This window comes from Pelodiscus sinensis, chromosome 1 (genome assembly GCF_049634645.1).
Source record: "Pelodiscus sinensis isolate JC-2024 chromosome 1, ASM4963464v1, whole genome shotgun sequence".
NCBI classification, from domain to species: Eukaryota; Metazoa; Chordata; order Testudines; family Trionychidae; genus Pelodiscus; species Pelodiscus sinensis.
Window position 1 is genome coordinate 196603516 of NC_134711.1, and position 22436 is coordinate 196625951.

General features: G+C 41.9%; 1 protein-coding gene across 5 annotated transcripts in view; it reads left to right on the top strand.

The window, feature by feature from the left end:
* Window positions 1–22436, top strand: part of RPGR (retinitis pigmentosa GTPase regulator) — an 84853-nt gene that overhangs the window by 53906 nt on the left and 8511 nt on the right. For 3 of the 5 annotated variants that reach the window (XR_012898416.1, XM_075913244.1, XM_075913245.1), the window contains 3 exons: window positions 15974–16183; window positions 17222–17261; window positions 20063–20166. Coding sequence is in view for 3 of the 5 variants with exons in the window: in XM_075913244.1 (XP_075769359.1) it covers window positions 15974–16183; window positions 17222–17261; window positions 20063–20166 (354 nt within the window). In the remaining 2 variants the exon portion in view is untranslated. The remainder of the gene's footprint in view (window positions 1–15973; window positions 16184–17221; window positions 17262–20062; window positions 20167–22436) is intronic. The other 2 variants (XR_012898417.1, XM_075913246.1) reach the window with 1 other exon arrangement.

The window sequence follows — 22436 nt, forward strand, 5'->3', positions numbered from 1 at the left end:
TTATATTAACAGCAGTTCTAGCTTGGTAAAACCCCTTAGCCAGCTCCCTTACAGAGATGCTCAGGAGAATATTTATCTCAGTTTATGAAGCAGATATACAACAAAAGCCCTAAAGGTTTTCAGCTACACTGAGTGGGTTGAAAGGTACGTTGTAAAGCATCTGACTCTCTAGTAGCCAGTAGAGCTGAAAGAATAATTATTTGGTTTGGTCACTCACCACTTAAAACACCATAAAGATGCCTCATTTTGTACACTCGCCCATTGAAAATCAGACTTTTTAAGATGTTTCTTTTTAGATATTTAGAAGAAAAAAAACCCTGAGGCATCCAAAATCACTAGTTGGCCATTTAAATTAGAAGATCAGTTATTCCTGTGGCCATCTAAGTTTTATCTGTTTGCGCTTTCCAAAAAACCCGTGTCCTTTCAGAAGATAGTTCTGTTTATTAAGAACATAGCATACCTGAGCTATTTTTTATACTGATTTGCTCTGGGAATATGTAAATAAAAATCTTTCGAACCTGATGGAGTTAGGTAAACCTCTGGACCCACTTTTGGCAGAAAAGATGTTAAAAGTCCACTTGGATTGCTTATAAAATAGAAGGGATTAAGCAGATACAAATACTCATACAACAAACTATAAAAGTACAGTAGCTGTTTATGCTCTGCTTGGATAAGATGGCGAAGACTTAGCCTTCCTTTGGGAGAGCCACAGCGACAATCTACCAACACACTTAAGACATAGAATGAACAGAAACAGCTTGGTCCAATACAATATGTGTGTCCCTGCTTTCCACTTAAAGTATACGCTCCTGGCAAAGCACTGAAACAATGGATAATTACCAATTTCAGATTTATTAATCAGTTCCAAAAATTACATTAATCTGAGACAGTGTAAAAGAAGAAATTAGTATTTAGTATTAAGTATTAAATGTGTTAAAGGAGTTAGTTTCCCATAAGGGAATGAACAATAGATGATTATGAATCTACTGTACTGTATTCTTAGCTGTACCTGTGAGGGAAGCACAGACAGGATGATATATTTTGTAATTTGTATGATTTGTGTTTCTCTATGTGCTAATGTTATGGGTAAAATTTTCAAAGGTGCCTAAGATTCCTTAGGCCCATATTCTAAAGTGCCAGAAACATGAATACCACTTAAAGTGACTTTTGAAAATAGGACTTATACTCCTAAGTCTTTTAGGCCCTGTCTATTCTACAGATAGGATTGAAGCAACGACAGTTGATCTTCCATGGTTTGAATTAGTAGCAGCACTAGTAAAAACACACTAATAAGAACTGAGAGGGCGCTCCTGTTCATGTCGGTAGTCCTGCTTCTACAAGGAGTAAGGGAAGTTGAAGGTAGAGTTGCTCCCTTCAACTTCCCGCAGTGTGGATGGTGCCAAAATTTGAGTTAAGATACTTTGGCTACGTCTAGACTATAAGCCTCTTTTGATGAAAGAGGTTTTTTCGAAAGATACTTTTGAAAAAGCCTCTTTCGGAAAAGAGCGTCTAGACTACAACCAGTACTTTCGAAAAAGCAAGCCGCTTTTTCGAAAGAGAGCACCCAAGCAGTCTGGATGCTCTCTTTAGAAAAAGCAGTTTGCATTACATAGTGCATCTTTTTGAAAAAGCACTTTCAAAAAAAGCCAGTCGGTCCCCAGCCTGTAACAATGCTTGGGATTCTTCTGTTCCAAGTGCAGGACTCTACACTTGTCCTTGTTGAACCTCATCAGATTTCTTGTGGACCAATCTTCTAATCTGTCCAGGTCATAAGAACATAAGAACGGCCGTACTGGGTCAGACCAAAGGTCCATCTAGCCCAGTATCCTGTCTACCGACGGTGGCCAGCACCAGGTGCCCCAGAGAGGGTAGACCGAAGACAATGATCAAGCGATTTGTCTCCTGCCATCCCTCTCCAGCCTCTGACAGACAGAGGCCAAGGACACCATTTTATCCCCTGGCTAATAGCCTTTTATGGACCTAACCTCCGTGAAATTATCTAGCTTCTCTTTAAACTCTATTATAGTCCTAGCCTTCACAGCCTCCTCTGGCAAGGAGTTCCACAAGTTGACTACACGCTGTGTGAAGAAGAACTTTCTTTTATTAGTTTTAAACCTGCTCCCTATTAATTTCATTTGGTGTCCTCTAGTTCTTCTATTTAGGGAACTAATAAATAACTTTTCTTTATCAGCCCTCTCCACACAACTCATGATTTTATATACCTCTATCATATCCTCCCTCAGTCTCCTCTTTTCTAAACTGAAAAGTCCCAGTCGCTTTAGCCTCTCCTCATATGGGACCCGTTCCAAACCCCTAATCATTTTAGTTGCCCTTTTCTGAACCCTTTCCAAGGCTAAAATATCTTTTTTGAGGTGAGGAGACCAAATCTGTACACAGTATTCAAGATGTGAGCGTACCATAGTTTTATACAGGGGCAGTAAGATATTCTGGGTCTTATTTTCTATCTCTTTCCTAATAATTCCTAGCATCCTATTTGTCTTTTTGACCGCTGCTGCACACTGTGTGGAAGTTTTCAGAGAACTGTCCACGATAACTCCAAGATCTTTCCTGATTTGTTGTAGCCAAATTTGCCCCCATCATACTGTACGTATAGTTGGGGTTATTTTTCCTGATGTGCATTACTTTACACTTATCCACATTAAATTTCATTTGCCATTTTGTTGCCCAATCATTCAGTTTGGTGAAATCTTCTTGGAGTCCCTCACAGTCTGCTTCTGTCTTGACTGTCCTAAACAGTTTTGTATCATCTGCAAACTTTACTACCTCACTGCTTACCCCTTTCTCCAGATCATTTATGAATAAGTTGAAAAGGATTGGTCCCAGGACTGACCCTTGGGGTACACCACTAGTTACCCCTCTCCAATCTGAAAATTTACCATTTATTCCTACCCTTTGTTTCCTGTCTTTTAACCAGTTCTCAATCCAAGAAAGGACCTTCCCTCTTATCCCATGGCCATGTAATTTACACAAGAGCCTTTGGTGAGGGACCTTGTCAAAGGCTTTCTGAAAATCCAAGTACGGTATACTATATCTACTGGATCCCCCTTGTCCGCATGTTTGTTAACCCCTTCAAAGAACTCTAACAGATTAGTAAGACAGGATTTCCCTTTACAGAAACCATGTTGACTTTTGTCCAACAAATTATGTTCTTCTACATGCTTCACAATTTTATTCTTTACTATTGTTTCGACTAATTTGCCCGGTACTGAAGTTAGACTTACCGGTCTGTATTTGCCAGGATCGCCTCTACAGCCCTTTTTAAATATTGGTGTCACGTTGGCTACCTTCCAGTCATTAGGTACGGAAGCTGATTTAAAGGATAGGTTACAAACCACAGATAATAGCTCAGCAATTTCCCATTTGAGTTCTTTTAGAACCCTTGGATGAATGCCATCCGGTCCAGAGATTTGTTAACATTAAGTTTTTCTATTTGTTCCAAAACCTCCTCTAATGACACTTCAATCTGTGACAGTTCCTCAGATTCATCACCCACAAAGGATGGTGCAGATTCAGGAATCTCCCCAACGTCCTCAGCCATGAAGACTGAAGCAAAGAAATCATTTAGTTTCTCCCCAATGGCTTTATCGTCTTTGATTGCTCCTTTTATAGCTCAATCATCTAGGGGACCCACAGGTTTTTTATCAGGCTTCCTGCTTCTAATGTACTTAAAAAACATTTTATTTCTTTTTGAGTTTTTGGCTAGCTGTTCCTCAAAATCTTTTTTTGCTTTTCTTATTACATTTTTACACTTGATTTGACAGTGTTTATGTTCTTTTCTATTTATCTCACTAGGATTGGACTTCCACTTCTTAAAAGATACCTTTTTGTCCCTCACTGCTTCTTTTACATGGTGGTTAAGCCACGGTGACTCTTTTTTAGGTCTCTTGCTATGTTTTTTAATTTGGGGTATACATTTAAGTTGGGTCTCTATTATGGTGTCTTTAAAAAGTTTCCATGCAACTTTCAGGGATTTGGCTTTAGTCACTGTGCCTTTTAATTTCTGTTTAACTAACCTTCTCATTTTTGCGTAATTCCCCTTTTTGAAATTAAATGCCAGGGTGCTGGACTGCTGAGGTGTTCTTCCCACCACAGGAATGTTGAATGTTATTATAGTATGGTCACTATTCCCAAGCGGTCCTGTAACAGTTATATCCTGGACCTGATCCTGCACTCCACTAAGGACTAAATCGAGAATTTCCTCTCCCCTTGTGGGTTCCTGCACCAGCTTCTCCAAGAAGCAGTCATTTAAGCCATTGAGAAATTTTATCTCTGCTTCTCTTCCTGAGGTGACATGTATCCAGTCAATATGGGGCTAATTAAAATCCCCCATTATTGAAGAGATCTTTATTTTGGTAGCCTCTCTAATTTCCCTTAGCATTTCAATGTCAGTATCGCTGTCCTAGTCAGGTGGTTGGTAATATATCCCTACTGCTAATTTCTTATTATTGGAGCATGGAATTACTATCCATAGCGATTCTATTGAACATGTTGATTCACTTAATATTTTTATTTCATTTGATTCTACATTATCTTTCACATACAGTGCCACTCCACCAGCCACCCGGCCTGCTCTATCCTTTCTATATATTTTATATCACTCTGTACCCTATCCCTGCTCTCCAGCGTATCTACCTCTCCCCCAGCTTAGTGTCATCCGCGAACTTGCTGAGGGTGCAATCCATCCCCTCATCTAGGTCATTAATAAAAATGTTGAACAAAATCGGTCCTTGGGGCACTCCGCTAGAAACCAACCGCCAACCTGACATCAAGCCGTTGATCGCTACCCACTGGACCCAACAGTCTAGCCAGCTTTCTATCCATCTTACAGTTCATTTATCCAACCCATATTCCCTTAATTCTTATGTCGGATCCGCAGTTACGAACGGGGCTGCCCTAGAGTACACAGACTGCGGGACCTTGCGGTCCTGCCGCCCGTGTACTCTGGGGCTTTCTCTGCGTCTCCCTGGTCTGCACACCAGGAAGACGCAGAGCAAAGCCGCGGAGGGGCTCGGGCAGCCCAGGGGTGCCTGGGCTGCCCTCCCCCCCCTCCCCCCACGGCTTTGCAAAGCTGCGGGGAAGCCGGCAGCGGAGCAGTCCAGGCGCGCCTGGGCTGCCTCGCTGCCCGAGCCCCCCCCCCCCCCCCCCGCAGCTTTGCAAAGCTGCGGGGGGGCTCGGGCAGCAAGGCAGCCCAGGCGCGCCTGGCCTGCTCCGCTGCCAGCTTCCACGCGGCTTTGTAAAGCCGAGGGGTGGGCTCGGGCAGCGGGGCACCCCAGGCGCGCCTGGGCTGCTCCGCTGCCGGCTTCCCCGAGGCTTTGCAAATCCGCGGGGGGGCTCGGGCAGCGGGGCACCCCAGGCACGCCTGGGCTGCTCCACTGCCGGCTTCCCCGAGGCTTTGCAAAGCCGCGGGGGAAGCTGGCAGCGGGACAGCCTAGATGCCCCACGGCTGTCCCGCTGCCGGCGTCCTCAGAGGCTTTGCTCCCCGTCTCCCTGGTCTGCTGGTCTCCAGCAGACCAGGGAGACGGGGAGCAAAGCCGCGGAGGACCCAGGCGGCGGGACCGCGGTGCGTCTCGGTCCGCCGCCCGTGTCTTCCTGGTCTGCTGGGGTGGGGGGGGGGGGGGCGCAGCTAGTATGCGCCCCCCCCCCCCCCAGCAGACTAGGCTTTTCTCCGGACGCCTGTGGCAGAGCAGCTGGGGTGCTGCCAGTTGGTCCCACAGCGCCGCTCTGGGCGCTACTGGACCAACCCAGCAGCACCCCAGCTGCTCTGGTCCTGATTCAGCCGCTGCTTCCCCGCAGCTTTGCAAAGCCGTGGGGGGAGGGCAGCCCAGGCACCCCTGGGCTGCCAGAGCCCCTCCGCGGCTTTGCTCTGCGTCTTCCTGGTATGCAGACCAGGGAGACGCAGAGAAAGCCCCAGAGTACACGGGCGGCAGGACCACGAGGTCCCGCAGTCTGTGTACTCTAGGGCAGCCCCGTTCGTAACTGCGGATCCGACATAAGTCGGATCCGCGTAAGTCGGGGACTGCCTGTAGTTAGAAATTTAAATTATGCTCTCCATTTATCATGGTAAAAGGCTGAAAAGATTGGGGTTTAAAGATGTTAAGCTTGCACTTTACTCAATAAGGGAATGTCTACACTGCACAATTATTTTGGAATAAGCTATTCCGGAATACTTATTCCAAAATATCTTATTTTGAAATAGCATGTCTACACTGCAGGGAAGCCTCAAAATTAGTCTGAGGCAGGTTTCCCTAATGTAGATGTGCTATCTCAATTTAGAGCCTTAGAAGGAATAACTTAGAATGGCCCTGGTGAGGGGCTATTTCGAAATAGTAGAAGTGGAGCGTCTACACACACCGTATTTCTACACACAAATAACTATTTTGGAATAGGTGTTATTCCTCGCGGAATGAGGTTTACAGATTTCTCAATAAGTCGTCTGTTATTTTGAAATTATTTTGAAATAACGGAATTGCTGTGTAGACACTTTCATAGTTGTTTCGGAATAACAGCCGTTATTCCGAAATAACTTTGCTGTGTAGACACACCCTAAAAGATTACCAAATGAATTTATTAGCACTGATAAGAGCTTTAGAAAGCAGTATCTCTAGTCATAAAAAGTTACCCAAGATCAGAGCACTGAACACAAGAGTATTAAATTAATGTTTTGCAGTTCTAGACACCTATGTATGTATCTAATCCTTTGAGGGTTAACCATAGTCAGATGCATTTTTTTAAAATGACTGGCCTTATCCAAACTCAAGTAAAAGTCATATTTAATTCGTCTTGGAAGGATTAGATTATTATATATAAATATCAGTAAATATCTATTTCATCATACTGACACAAGCTGTTGAAAATTTCTTTCCATCGTAAGTAATAATAGATATATTTACAAAAAGACAACGTAAGAAAAAAAGCTGCTTAAGAATCTTACTAGAGTTCAGCATATTTACTTTCTATATTTTGACAGGTGGTATTTGTTTTAATGTTTATAAAACTTTAACTTTTTTAATCTCAACATCTACTGTCATTAAAAAATAATGGTCTCCTCCTTGTTGCTTACACCCCCTCTATAATTTCCCACAACTGTAAACATTTCAATTGATAAAAATAAAAAGGAAAATCGATAATTGTGCACAATCATGAAAATATAAATTGATAAAAATTAAAAAAGCATAAAACATAGTTATTATCTGTCAAAATGATACAAAATGAATTCTACTAAACCTCTATTTAATAGTGTTAGAACAAGGGCTTATCACATTTTAATTAGCACGATACTTTCCCCCTAGATAGACAAGCCCCTCTAGGGCAAAATCCTGTTTTTGCCATTTCTGAGGTGCTCTGGAGTTTAGAACAATGAAATATATGCCAAGCAGAGGATTCTGCGCAGTCCTGCCGCAGTTGGGTAGGATAGTGTGTGTCAATCGCTCCTCACTGCTCATAAAAAGATTAGTGTATCCCTCATACCTCATGATGAAGGTAGCATGTGCCTTGGCTGTGTGCCCATTTCAGCTGACCATGCTCCCTTATATCCGCAAGACCTATCTGCTGCTCTGTCTGGCTATGTCTATACAGTAGCGTTATTTCGGAGTAACATCAGTTACTCTGAAAAAACAGTGTGCATCTGCACAGCAAGCCCGTTATTTTGAAAGAAATGTGAGATAACCTCTAAAGAAAGTTGGGGGGAGAGTGCTCTATTTTGAAATAACTGCTTTGTAGACTGCACCAAAAATCAAAATAAGCCATTTCAACTTAAACTGCAAAATTAACATAGCTCAAATTGCGTAGCTTATTTTGAGTTGAGCCCTGCTGTGTGAATGTGCCCTCTGAGTGCCGCACCTAGTTCGCGGGGCATTGCTAGGTGTATATTCTGTCCCACTGCTGCATGGGAGTGCAGTGAATGTCTCAAAATCTCAAACTATCTACATGCCTCCCCCCCCCCCCGCCCACACTGGGAGGAGCCTGACAGCCAACACAAGCTACCCCAGGGATAGACCTGGCTCCTGCATTTGGAAAGCAGGGTAAGGGACCCTCTGAAATTAAGGAGGTGGGGTGGATGATGCTTGAAATGCTTATTTTGCAATAGGCCATGACTTTTCAGTATTTGTGAAGTTTTAAAAGAGGTTTATTCCCTTAAGGAAAAGGGGGTGGGGAAATGGGATGAGAGGAGAATCTGACTTTCAAAAAAATCTCAAAAGCCATGAGCCTATTGGCCATATCCTAACAAGATTATCGCATAAACCCCAATTCTTCAGTTTGCTTGAGCGGTACTTGGCACAAAGCCCAAAGTGTGCACTATAGGGAATAGAATGAGCAAAGGTATATTTATATCCTCACTCAGCTCCTCTTTACTAGGGGCTGCTGGATTGGTTTGGCTCCTTGATATAATGTAGATCAAACAGCTTTAAATATGCTGCTTGTAAAAGCCTAATTTGGTCTGTTACACTGAACCATGATTGCCAGATTGTTGGGACGGTCTGGCTGCATCCCCTCCCACTGCTAACAGTTGGAAGACAGGGAGGAGCTTTGCCAGCTTTACATTCGCCCACAGTGAGGCCACCTATTTTGGGAAGTATTCTAGCCCTTTTGCAACACCCAGGCACCTCACTGAGGGACCATAGTGCAAGCCAGGGGCTGACCCACTGGATCTAGTTTCTGGTTTCTTTAAAAGGTGATACCTTAAATTTAAAAGCCTGATATGAAAAAGGTGACATTTGAGTTTGCAAATTGTTCATAATAAACCAGGAGGTGAACAAAAAATGACTAATTTATCTGCTATGTGGAATTGCAAAACAAATACAGCTGCATAAACATCTCTAAAGAACAATCTTTAAAACTGCAATGTAGCCAAAAAATTAGAACTAACTTTTGACTATTTTTCAAACTTTTCACCAAGGAATAGTATGCATGACAAAGCAGAATCCAGTTTGTATTTCTACCTTTTAGAAATTATGCAGCAACAGATGATTTTCTGTCTGCAAAGCCTTTTGAGTTACATAATGCTATAAAGCTGCTCTCTCAAATATACTTGTGCTTCCTTTGGTTGACTTGGTGTGAAATGGCACAGTAATTGGTAAACTTTTTCTGAACTGTTGACTTTGAAGGTAATGTGGTTGGAGTTTGTTGGGATTGAGCCTGTACAGCAGAGGCAGAGTGTTGGACAGTTCAGATGAGCTGGATGGTAGTGAGGGAATCTGTTCATGCATTATTGAGAGGGCTGCTGAATAGCCTCCGCCTGATTCCTGTTTATTAGGAGGAGTGGACCATTCAAAGAGCACATAGCTAAGTGCCTCATTCTGTCTCCTCTGTAAGTCTTCTTTATGGTAACTGGGGAGAGACCAGGACTTTGCTCTGAGCCTAGGTTTATGACCAGCCCTCAGGGAGAATTTCCCAGAATTCTCTGTTTCCAGGTGACACATAAAGCAGTCTGCAGGGGTCTCTTTGTAGCAGAGCTTTCACAGGGTTTTAAAAAGACTTTCATCTAAATGTCTGAAATGAGTATCCTCACTGGTTTCAAAGGTTTTCGTCTCAAAACTGATAAACTGAAAACAAACAATAAAATCTTGACTTTCTGAGAAGGATTTGAAGGACAGCACCTTTTCTCCTTTTTCAGAAATTGGAGACACACATGGGTGGAGTGGAGGGTCCCAGCAACTCAGCCCCCCAGCTGGTGTATGGGAAAGGCCATGAGGAGACAGTTCAGCAGGTTTCATTAGTACTTGGATTCTAGTCAGTGTGTGGTTGAGACCCCTCTGCAAGATAAACTGCAACATGAAAATTCCCTTCACTGAGCCCAAACCAGTGGCATAGAACTGAGGCTAAATTTTATTTCAAAATCCCTCTGCCTCTTCTCTAGGCATCCCATTCCCACAGTTTGCAGAGCAACCATGAAAGTTTCTCCTAAACTTCCTGAATCGTGGCAGAAGTTCTCTCTCTAGCAAGCAGGATGAAGAAATTCCTGCTGCCAACTTGGCATGGTCCGATCTAAGGTGGTTGTGAAGGCTACAAGATATTTTTCTTTCCCAAAAGCTGTTTTAACTGCATGACCTTAGCTGTTATGAAAGGTGTCAGCTTCTGTAACCTCTCTGATAGCAAAGAGTAGTGGATGCAGGTCACTGTCCACTTAGCCTAAACCCAGTAGCAGGGTGTATGGAGCATTTTAGATCCTCTTCCCAGGGGTGTGACAGGAGGTCATAAAGTGGCTACTCTTTTTCCTTATATGGGGACATGCAGGATATATGCCTGCAAACTGTCCTTCCAGTCTCCTTGGTAATTCTCCTCTTTTTATGCACCACCCACACCTTGCATTCATGGTTTTGGCTCAGGGTCTGGTGAAGAATGTTGTTCACAGTCTTAAAACCTCTTATGAGAAAGTCTGCCCTCTAGATCCTCTAAAGAGAGGGACAGAACTCTAGAACTGGGATTATGAACAAGATACCTTACTATTTTAATTAAGCTTCCCAGAAGTAAATATGAATGGGAGGCCTAACTTTGTAGCTGCTTGTGTTTTTAGAAATTGAAACACAAAATGCATTACAAACACATTTTGCAAAGTTGAAGAACTGTAATTCTTCACCTAGTTTATAATAGTGTGATGAAGATGTAAGTAAGAGGTCTTCATTAATCTGCCTAATGTTAAGCCTACTTCTTTCTATTAAATAAAGGGCATAGTTATAACAGCCGAGGGAGTATTGCTGTCAAACCCACAGGCAGAAGAATAATGTTGCTGGCACACCGTGCCCGAGGGGGGCAACAGCTGGGTTCGTTGCCCGGTGTGCGCGCTCCAATAAACACACCGGTGTGGAGAAGCAAAAAAAAGTTTATTTGAACGCTCAAATAGGTGCCAGGAGACTAGACCTCAGATCAAGCACACCAACGTAAGCAGTTTTCCCTCCTTATATACCCACGTTGTTTACTTGCAGGAATATAGTGAACTGTAGCAAGTTTCCCACGCTGGGACATGCTGCCAGCCCCCCTCCTCCTCCCTTCTACAGAAACACATCTGAATTCTTCTTCTATACCACTGATAGTAACTAGGCACCTTCAAGGTCTTGCAGTTCCCAGCTGTTAGCGAGCTAGAGAAAAGTTATGTCTGGGGGGGAAGAGGCGGAAGTGGGGGGAACGGGGCTTTTAGGATGCTTGGGCCTAGAGTGGGGGCGCTTCATTGATCCATGTGATCTTCCACTCCCCCGAGTTACCTAGGATCATGCCCAGTGACCCCAACAATAAGATCACTTGGGCTACACTTTAGTCTGAAAATATTGACTCTGGTCTCTTATTGGTGTCCAACTGGAAGGTTATTGTGAACAAGCACAACCCCTCCCCTACAATCCCCACCTTCCCAAAATCCACCACAGAGAATATACTTTGAGCTAGGTTTCCCCAGTAGCTTTTTCAGTGCATGATCTCTCACCTGATGCTGACTTGCTGGATATACAGAACTTTTAAAGACGTGTCTTGGAGACAATTATGGCTTCAATGGATGAACTTGGAATTGTGTACTAGCATCTAATATCCTTCCAAGTATTGTGTTGGTAAGCTCTTTGGTAAGTACTGAGACAAAGCAGCTTCTGGGCCCTTTAGAGAAGGGAAGTCTCTCCTTTCTTTCAGTAACAGACTCTTCAAACCATCTTAATTTAACAGGTGTTCCTTTTGAAGCCACTGTCATTCTAGGTTCCAGCATAGAGAGTGCACAATAGGAGGCCGCTGCTGCTTTTCCTGAGAATTGGAAGATCCCATCTGGAATTTCTAGAAAACCATCCAACCCCAAAGGCTTTTCTCGGGTTTTTGGATGTTTGAATGGAGCAGCGCAAAACTTATGACCCATTAATTCCTCAAAATAGGATTAAAGAGGGACTTGAGTGCTGCATAGGCTTTTTGCTAACTCATTGCACAGTGACACATTTCACTCTTACTTACATATAGGTTCATAGATTTTTTTTAAGGCCAAAAGGGATTATCACCTAGTCATTTCTTCTACTAAAATGTGGAATTTCACTCAGTAGCTTCTGTATTAAGTCCATTGTATCTGGTTGAGGTGAAGCATACCTTTTAAAAAGACATTCAGCCTTGTGCATATGTGTAATCTCTCACATATGCATTGAAGTACAATCAACTTATGTAACGTACATGCACTTGCAGCCTGCATGTGTACCATGCTAAAGACAACACAGCTATTTCTCAGAACTGTGAGATAAACATTTCCAGCTTTTGTCTGTAAATTCTTTCTTCTTAGAGCTGGCCTGGAAAAGGCTGGTTTTGCTGATCCCTTAGTATTTTTTCATTACTTTATAGAAGCTTGAATAAATAGTAGAAATTAAGCTATTGTATAGAGAATATTATTTGTAACTTAATGATTAATAAGTTCCTCAGTAAAAACAAAAGTTCAACAAAATCATACTTTCTTGTCCATTCTTCTCTTATTTGTTGCAAAACCCAGCAGGCATGATTCTTGCTGGCAGTTTATCAATATGTTGAAGCTGATGACTGCCCACTATGTGATTACCTTGGGGAATTCACTGTTGGCTCTCCACTTGCAATCTGCAAAGCTTGTTGCCAGGAAATCTGACAATTATATGCAAGTTTGCGAGACCCAATGGTAACTTAAAATATTATAATTTAGGCCAAACCAAGTATTGTATCTGTGGTCAGTGTCTTTTATTGTACTTGATGAGCAAGTGGTCTATAGTAAATCACTTGGGTTGCTTGTGATTTCCTTTTTTGTGTGTCAAGGTTCTGTATGGCATTTTTCACTGAGGCTTCATCTACACTGCTGGTTTTGCCAGCAGTGAGTATGCAAATGAGGAACAGATTAGCATATTGTCTCATTTGCATAATTTATGCAAACTGTTTTTTGCGCAAAGGGTTTTTTGTGGGAAAAAAAGTAGTGTCGACGGGTTTTTTTTGCGCGCAAAAAAAGCCCATACTACTTTTTTTCCCCCATAAAAACCCTTTGCACAAAAATGGCTTGCATAAATTATGCAAATGAGACACCGCAATATGCTAATCCATGCCTCATTTGCCTACTCACTGCTGGCAAAACTCACAGTGTAGACATAGCCTGATTGAAGACTATTCTTATAGAACGAGATAGTTATTTCTGTAGTGTAATCAGTTGGAGGGAGCACAGGGCGGGGGTGGAGGTTCTCAGTGAAGGCAACACATCAGAATTTCTCTTGGGAAGTGAGAGCCTGCAGTGCCTATCAAAAACCCCACAGATCCCCAAAGATCAGGGCCATACACATCAATTCTGCCTTTCCTGTATTTCCCCTGTTTTCCTTACAGTGCTGCTGTACTAGTAAGGATTCTTCCAGGCCATGACTGCCCATGACCACTGCTTAAATTTCATTCCCCAACATGGATAAGGCTCGGCAGGAACGTTAATATATTACCAGGTGGCATTTGCTTTTCAAGCTAATCTCTGTGGGATCAGTATGGTGATTATTTGTGTCCATATGGCCCAACTTCCACTCGATGTCAGCTTGTTCCTTTGAGCCCGCCTCCGCAGAAAGCAAAGTGCCATCTGCTAGGTCTTGAGAGAGAAGGGGTTGCTGCTGCAGAAATTATTCCCCTCAAGGTGGAAGGGGGGAGATCCTTGTATGGATCATGGGGACATTGTCTGGACCATTGACATTAAGCTGACACGATCTGTGAGTTCATGAACACTGCCACCCCACAACAAGCAGAATTATCCTGCTGGAAATTTAATTTTCTCTGCTTTGAAATAGGGGGACACGCACTTATATAACATGTAAACATATCCTAGTTTAGGATTTTATCAATGTTCAAAGGGAGTTGGCTTGATTCCCCCCTTAAATACTTATGTATGCATTGACTTAAGTGCAAGCTGCACGTATGTACGGAAGGTAATGCTTTTCAACCTGGAGAGCACTACATTGGTCCATGAAATGTGGAGCAGTGGAAATGTGGAAAGCTGCATGAAGCTGGATTAACTCTGATAATTCTCTGGAAACATGCTGCTGCTGTGGGTAAAGTGGTTAGCAGCTTCTTGAAATCTGTCTACCCTTTCTGCTCTTGCAACAGCCTCTAATGCTCCTACCCATAAGAGCAACTCATCCAGAGAGCTAGAGGCCCAGGAAGGAGCTCATTAACTCAAGGTTTTGTGTTCATATTCATGACATACAGCTTGGCTGCAAGATCCTGTACCCCAGCCCCACAGACCCACTAATGCAGGGCTACTCAACTTGGGAAGCCCCAGGGGCCACAATGATACTCATAGCACATGCCACGGGCTGCAAATTAAGTGTAGTTGCATATACATGCAGATATATATGCAAATATACACAAATAGCTTCTTTCACACTGACGGGCATGAATACAAAGATTCTGGCATGTAAACCCAGGCCAGAGGATAAGAATTTGGAAGTAACGAATTTCTTAGTGGATTAGAATTAGCCAGGGTCGTCTATTAATTTTAATTTATTAATTTACTTTAATCTATTTGTTTTCATTTGCAGTCACTTACATCCTCCTTTTTATACTCAATAAAAACACTTTTGTTTATTATCAAGGCCAGTATAAATAATTATCTGAGGAATGGGGGAAGAGAGCAACCACTGTGCACCTCTCTCTTTCATTGATAAAGGGGACTGACATTCTGAGCTTTCTCTGTAAAATTTTTACACAGGGTAAGATGGATTTATTTGTAGTTTTGGTCCTCTTTGGGGTCTCTGCTGAGCCCTTACAGGTGAGCCCTCGCAGAGTTGAGCTGGTTCAGTGTCCATGTTGCTCTGCTGGGGGGAAGTAACCCCAACTCTGGCCCAGCAGGTGGTGGGGAATCCTAGAGGGCAAGAAGGCAGGCATTGATGGCTTGATCAGCAAAATAGGGGACAACCTCAAGGGGATTTCTGTGATCCAATCTGTCACACCCCTGGTTATTTTAAAAAAAAGTATTTGTAGAAAAGCCTAGATATGTAGAGGTGATAGAGAGGTACTGCGCTGGGTTGAGATCAAACATGCTGTGAATGATAGCCTCTACAGAGAATCAGTGTGTTCCATTTGTTATGTCTTAGGTATTTGAATAAACTTTTTGAAGAACAGACCTGGCATTTAACAATTTCTTTTTGTTAAAATGTTGGAAGCATTACAGATTTTATTATTCAGACAGACATCAAATAAAAGAAAATCCAGAGTTTCCAAAAAGTGTTTGCTTTTATTGTTTTTCTGTTATAAGGGAACATGTGGTTTGTCAGAAAAGGGGTTTTATGGAGTGACTGGTTAGAGCTTCAGAATTAAGGCTGAGTTGAGTTTTGTACTTAAAGCAGGTATTAAAATAAGACTCTAGAGTTAGAATCTAAGGGTACGTCTAGACTACATGCCTCTGTCGCCAGAGGCATGTAGATTAGGCTACCAGACATAGGAAAATGAAGCGGCGATTTAAATAATCGCCGCTTCATTTAAATTTAAATGGCTGCCGCGCTGAGCCGACAAACAGCTGATCAGCTGTTTGTCGGCTCAGCGCGATAGTCTGGACGCGCGGGTGGCGACATCAAAGGTATTTGTCAACCACCCAGGTAAACCTCATCCCAGGAGGCATACGTGGGTGGTCAACAAATACCTTTGATGTCGCCACCCGCGCCTCCAGACTATCGCGCTGAGCCGACAAACAGCTGATCAGCTGTTTGTCGGCTCAGCACGGCAGCCATGTAAATTTAAATGAAGCGGCGATTATTTAAATCGCCGCTTCATTGTCCTATGTCTGGTAGCCTAATCTACATGCCTCTGGCGACAGAGGCATGTTGTCTAGACATACCCTAAGTAATGACTCATACTCTGAAATAAAATGCTTTTGTCTTTTTCATATTTTCAGCTGTCTTTGAAGGGAACATTTAAGTTCAGGACATGAGGCATAAAGTTATTGTAGGGTAGGCAACTGGTTACCATTGCTGCAGAACACACAGTTTTAAAACTTTATTCCTTCCATTTTTTATAGGATTGGAAAACTTCAGAAGATGAAGAGACAGATGACGATGATGAAGAAATAACAGACAAAGAAGAAAAAGAGGAAGAGGAGGAGGAGGAGGAGGAGGAAGAAGAGGAGGAGGAAGGTGATGAGGATGATGGGAAAGTGCATGAAAATGAGGACCATCACAGTAAAACACTTGAGGGAGAAAGAAACACCACCACTGTGGAAACCATAGAGGTAAGCCATACGTTTCTTTTAAGTTGTACTGTGAAGAAATTTGCCTTTATAATTCCTTAAAGCATGCTGTTAAACTTCTGGGCTCAGCATGGAAAACTTACCCCCTGTGTTTGAGTCCAAAGTAATTTTTCATTCATCTGTGGTTTTCATAGCACTAGGAGTGCAGTTATCATCCAATTATTTTATTTTTTAGCCAAAGAAAATATTATGGAATGCTTGGTCTTTCTAGCTAAATATATTTCTTCTTTTTTAAAAAGATTAGCTACTTTGATGAACAAGCATATTATTATTTTCATCCTATTTTATCTGTTACCAATGAATTAATACCTACAGTGTTAATATACTTTTTCAGGAATTATACCAATGTAATCTACTATGTATTTGAGAGTGTTTGTCTGTTTGTTCAAGAACTCCTCCTAAGTGGTAAGAGCTAGGAACACCAAATTCAATATACAGTTTCCTTTTCTCATAACTTAAAGGAACATAAGAGTTTGGTTTTGCCAGGAAAAGGAGATGTGCCAGAATGGGATTGCTTCTCATTAAACCATACAGAAAAGAGACAGAATCACCAGGCAGGTGAAAGGGGCTGGCTGGGGGGTTCTCCCCACACCCAATTCAGGATTACCCCAGCCAGTGGGTGCCTTTTTTGGGGGACAGGAGAGTTGAAGCTCCCCCCAAGCTCCCCAGATTTGTACTGGGACATTGCTGGCTGTTCCCTTTTGTCAGGGAGATAGGGGAAAGTGCATGGTTTCTTGCATGCCTCACTGTGGCTGGGGAGCTTAGGGGACAGACAAGCTGTACACTTTGTTCTTATTCCCTGACAATGACAGGAAAGGAAAGAGCATGCATCCCTGGTATGAATTTCAGGGAATGAGGGGCCTTTGGTCCCCTGCCCATCCTCCTACACATACATACACACAATATCCCCTGTTCAGAGGCCCTCCTCACCCCCCTACATCGAATGTTGCAGTTTAAATGTTTTTGAAAGGGTTTGAAAATATGGCATACAGATTTAATTATATTGTTTATTATTCATAGGAAGAAAAAAACACCCAAGAAGATAAAATACTTCAGCAAGGTACAAAACCTTTCTGTTCAGAATCTAACCATTACAGTTATTCTAAATACAAACTACACATTTTATCTAACAACAATTATATATGTATCTAATCTAGGTTATATAAATGTTAAATTATGAAGACACTTTGTAAGACACGCAAAGCAATGCTCTCTAGCCAGCATCACAGCAAAGTTACCAGTTTTATTTTTCTCAAGAAAGGCACCTTTTTTCTCAAGAGATTTTGAGATGTGTAATAGGGGAAGCTTATCATAATAGAATGCACCTTGCAAGAATATTCTATATTTTAACATGCTTATTGCCACAGGCAGACCATTAAAGTAGAATTCATAGAAGTTCTAGCTGACAGGTGACAGACTGATTGTAGTGACCAGTATTTGTGCTGACTGTTTGGCACAGGGAACCTGTTGTCATGCTTTTCCTTGCCTCACCTTCTGGAGATCCTGTATCAGACCAACAGATAACTTCTCTGCGCATCCTTAGCTGTCTGTGTATTTTTGAGGAGAAAGAGCCTTACAGAGCTTCACACCCTGCCTTTTTCAGTTGTCCTTCAGTAACTAGTATCTATGAATCTGTATGGGGAAGACTCAGAAACAGAGGATGAAATTAAACCTATATGGTTATGAAAACTGTAGGGTCTGATTAGCTGCCTGATTGATTGCCACACTAAAGAAAAAGATAGACTGCCATTCGTGGATTAATTAAAAAGGTTCAAAATTCTTGAAAAGACTATGGATAACATTTTCAAAAGCACCTGAATGACCTAGGCACTTAAGTCCCACATTAAAAGTGAGTTAGGAGCATAAATGTAAGATTTAGGTTAGTAGAAGACTAAGTTATTTTTGAAAATTGGACTTAGGCTCCTAAATTAACGTGGGAAAAATTTTCAAAAGCCCCGTATGTTTTTACACTCTGTCTAGCATACCATCAGTTTCCTTACTTGAGAGTTATCCCATTCCTATTGTCTTCTGAAATGGTAGCTGAACCTTGCCAATTTTAAACTGTGAGTGACATTATTGAAACCAAATCTATTAATTGTGCAGGGTCCTGGACCAACTGTAGGGAACTGATTGCAGAGATAACAGCATTAGAACTGGGGTTTTCTGAATTATTGTAGTTATCAACTAGCAAAAAGGAACAGGAGGGAAGTTATAGTTCTACTCATCATTTTGCCCATCTCTGGGAATTCTGGGAAATTCTGCCAGTTCTAATGCCCCCATCCACTTTACAATAGTAGTGGAAGGAGAGTCCATGAGTATAGTGTCTCAGGCTCAATGTAGCCCTGTCCTCTATTCATACACAGTGAACAAGGGGAAGATACAATATTAACTAATGTACAGTACCTTGTGTGGAGGCATCCTCATCTTCCGATTACTTAGCTCCATTCTTTGAATCATCAGACCCTTCTTCCAGCTGGTCTTTGGGCTGTAGGACACAATCATTTAAGTTCTTGGTGTGCAGGCTATTCTAACCTTCCTGGTTGATGTTGATAAACCAAAAAACTGACTTTATGTATATACCTAATCAGGTGGCATTCTAGTCCCATTGAAGTCAGTGGCAAAACTCCTACTGACTTCAGTGCGGCCAAAATTTTATGCAACGTTTTTAAGAAAGGGATGGGTGATGCTGCAGTATTCCAGATGAACATTTCTGTACTTTATTGTACCCAGAACATTAGTCCTTTCATCATAAGCATTTTCATCACTAGCCCCTTCTGCATTGGATGGCATTTTGCATGAAGGTCAGTTCATAAGCTTCTTCACCACTTGGGGCATGTCTAAACTACATCCCTCTTTCAAAAGAGGGATTTAAATTAGGCAGATCGAAAGTGCAAATGAAGCGGGGATTTAAATATCCCATGTTTCATTTGCATAATCGCATCACAGTGTCTTTTTTGAAAGAATGCGGTGACGCGATAATGCAAATGAAGCACAGGATATTTAAATCCCCGCTTCATTTGCACTTTCGATCTGCTTAATTTACATCCCTCTTTCGAAAGAGGGATGTAGTTTAGACATAGCCAAGGAATTAGATCAGATGGAAATAGCCAGCCAACTCAAAATAGGATTTTTTTCTACCACCACCACCACCACCGTGAAGGAGACAATCCTCTCAAATGAAATATGGACATGTTAGACAGTATGCAGCAACATTGATGTACTGAGCATAAAGCTTTCATACAGTTTTGAAAACATCAGAGAAGATTATGCTATTCTTTGGAAAGCCATTGGAATGGCAGCCTAGTACCCTAATTTTTCAATACCCAATAATTCCGGGGTTCTTTGACTCTAGGAGAGGGGGTTATATAATTAAGGCTGGCTCTAGAGGACAGTTTGGTTATGTGAAAATCAAGTTGAATGCTGTGCTTTTCCTGGACTCTTGCTACAGAATAAACATTTGTGCTGAAATACAATTCTTGCAGCAGGATTCACCCTCTTCTGGTTGGGATATGTTTCTTAAATTCACATGCAACATACTGTCTTCTGTTAACCATATGCAGTTGTAGGTGAATTAGTCAAAATCTTTTACAGATTTTCCAGTGCAATCAATATCAATTATGCTTTTGAATATCAAACATCTGGGACACGGTAAAAAGATATAAATAGAAGTCAGAAATATAAAAACAGAATTGTTCAAGTTTGGCTGGGTGTCAAGTTGAACTGTATATTCTATTCTGTTTGTTCTATTATAGATGCAGAGCTAATTTATGTGGCTGAATGTTAAAAATAATTAAAAGCATGGGTTTCTTTTTTCAGTTGTGAAAAAAAAAGTTGAATATAATGTCTTCTGTTGTTTTAAAGAGAGAGAGAATACCAACACTAATCCTGAGAATAGTTCTTCAAGGACAATTTCACAGAGTAGTGATGACAGAGTATCTGGAGGAATCCTTGGAAGGACTAAAAAGGTAAACTCTGAGTTTTCAGTTCTGTTTAATTTAACTATTAATGAAATAATAACAATAGTGATGAGCAGTTAATGAAATTTTTGATCTTTGTCCCCACAAATGAGCCCATTATCATACCAGACTGAAACCCCTCAATCAGTTACTCTAAAAGAGTATCCATTATTGTGAATCATTTTTGGAATTTCAGAGGACCTGAGAGAATCTTACTCACATTCAAAAGTAACTTACTTGAATGAATGATTCCATTGACTCCAATATGCAGATAGAAAGGATAAGACATCATATGAAAGCATTATGAGTCACGATCCCATAATGTAAGCAAGGCAAGATGTTGAGAGAGAGGCAGAATATCCAAACTTGGACCACTCACAACATAAGCTAGTATTTAGAGTGCGTACGGCTATAAGGATCTGATCTTCTGTCATTCCAGAAATGATCCACAATAATGAATAACTTGTATGGGTCCATGCTCTGATAGTATTCTGGTTAGTATTAACTTTAATATGTAAACCACTGGACTTAAAAGTGGCTACTAATATGGAGCAAAATGCAGGACTATGTAGCACTTTAAAGACTAACAAGATGGTTTATTAGATGATGAGCTTTCGTGGGCCAGACCCACTTCCTCAGATCAAATAGTGGAAGAAAATAGTCACAACCATATATACCAAAGGATACAATTTAAAAAAATGAACACATATGAAAAAGACAAATCACATTTCAGAACAGAAGAGGGGTGCGGGGGGGGGGGGGAAGGAAGGAAGGTAAGTGTCTGTGAATTAATGATATTAGAGGTGGGGAAAGTTAGATGTCCGTGAGCTAATGGTATTAGAGGTGATAATTGGGGAGGCTATCCTGGTAATGGGTAAGATAGTTGGGGTCTTTGTTCAATCCGCCCCCCCCAGAGAGTGTCAAATTTTAACATGAATGACAGTTCAGAGGATTCCCTTTCAAGTGCAGATGTAAAAGGTCTTTGTAGAAGAACGCAGGTAGTTAAGTCGTTGAGACAGTGTCCTTTCTGGTTGAAATGGCAAGAAATAGTTTTTTCTTTGTGATCTTGTCTGATATCTATTTTGTGGGCATTAATCCTTTGGCGAAGTGTCTGAGACGTTTGTCCAATGTACATAGCAGACGGACACTTTCGGCACATGATAGCATAAATTATATTTCTGGATGCGCAGGAATATGTGTTCTTGATCTTATAACTCACTTGGTTAGGTCCAATAATGGTATCAGCAGAATGAATATGTGGACAAAGCTGGCAACGGGGTTTGTTGCAAGGGAAGGTACCAGGGTTGGTATTAGTGTGGTATGTCCTATGGTTGTTGGTAAGAATCATCTTGAGGTTAGCTGGTTGTTTATAGGAGACTATGGGGGTATGTCTACACTACCCCCCTAGTTCGAACTAGGGGGGTAATGTATGCATACCGAACTTGCTAATGAAGCCCGGGATTTGAATTTCCCGGGCTTCATTAGCATAAAGCCGGCTTGTTCGAACCCCGTGCCGCGCGGCTACACGCGGCACGGGCTAGATAGTTCGAACTATGTAGCCATTCCGATCTATCTGTACACCTCGTTCCACGAGGCGTACAGATAGTTCGGAATAACTACGTAGTTCGAACTATCTAGCCCGTGCCGCGTGTAGCCGCGCGGCACGGGGTTCGAACAAGCCGGCTTTATGCTAATGAAGCCCGGGAAATTCAAATCCCGGGCTTCATTAGCAAGTTCGGTATGCATACATTACCCCCCTAGTTCGAACTAGGGGGGTAGTGTAGACATACCCTGGGTCTGTCTCTGAGAGCCTCTTGGAGTATGGTATCCTGTTCCAGTATAGGCTGTAGTTTATTGATGATGTGTTGGACAGGTTTAAGTTGGGGGTTGTAGGTGATGACAAGTGGTGTTCTATTGTTGGTTTTCTTGGGTCTGTCTTGAAGTAGATGGTTTCTAGGTATTCGTCTGGCTCTTTCAATTTGCTTTTTTATTTCTCCGGGTGGGTAGTTGAGATTTATAAATGCTTGGTGGAGATCCTAATATGGAGATCCTAATATGGAGGGAGACCAGGGTTATCTCTTAAGTATCCTGTATTTGCTGTATAGATCATTTGTTTGGATATTTCCCTTTTTGTGTCGTACCATCTTCGTATGTTTTTTATGTCCCACAGTTTTACAGCAGATTACTCCTCTTCCTCTGGTTATTCCCTCCTGTGCTCATAGTTTTTGGTAGAGCAAGGAGTGAAGCAGAGGCTAATCAGAGGAAGAGTGGATCTGACA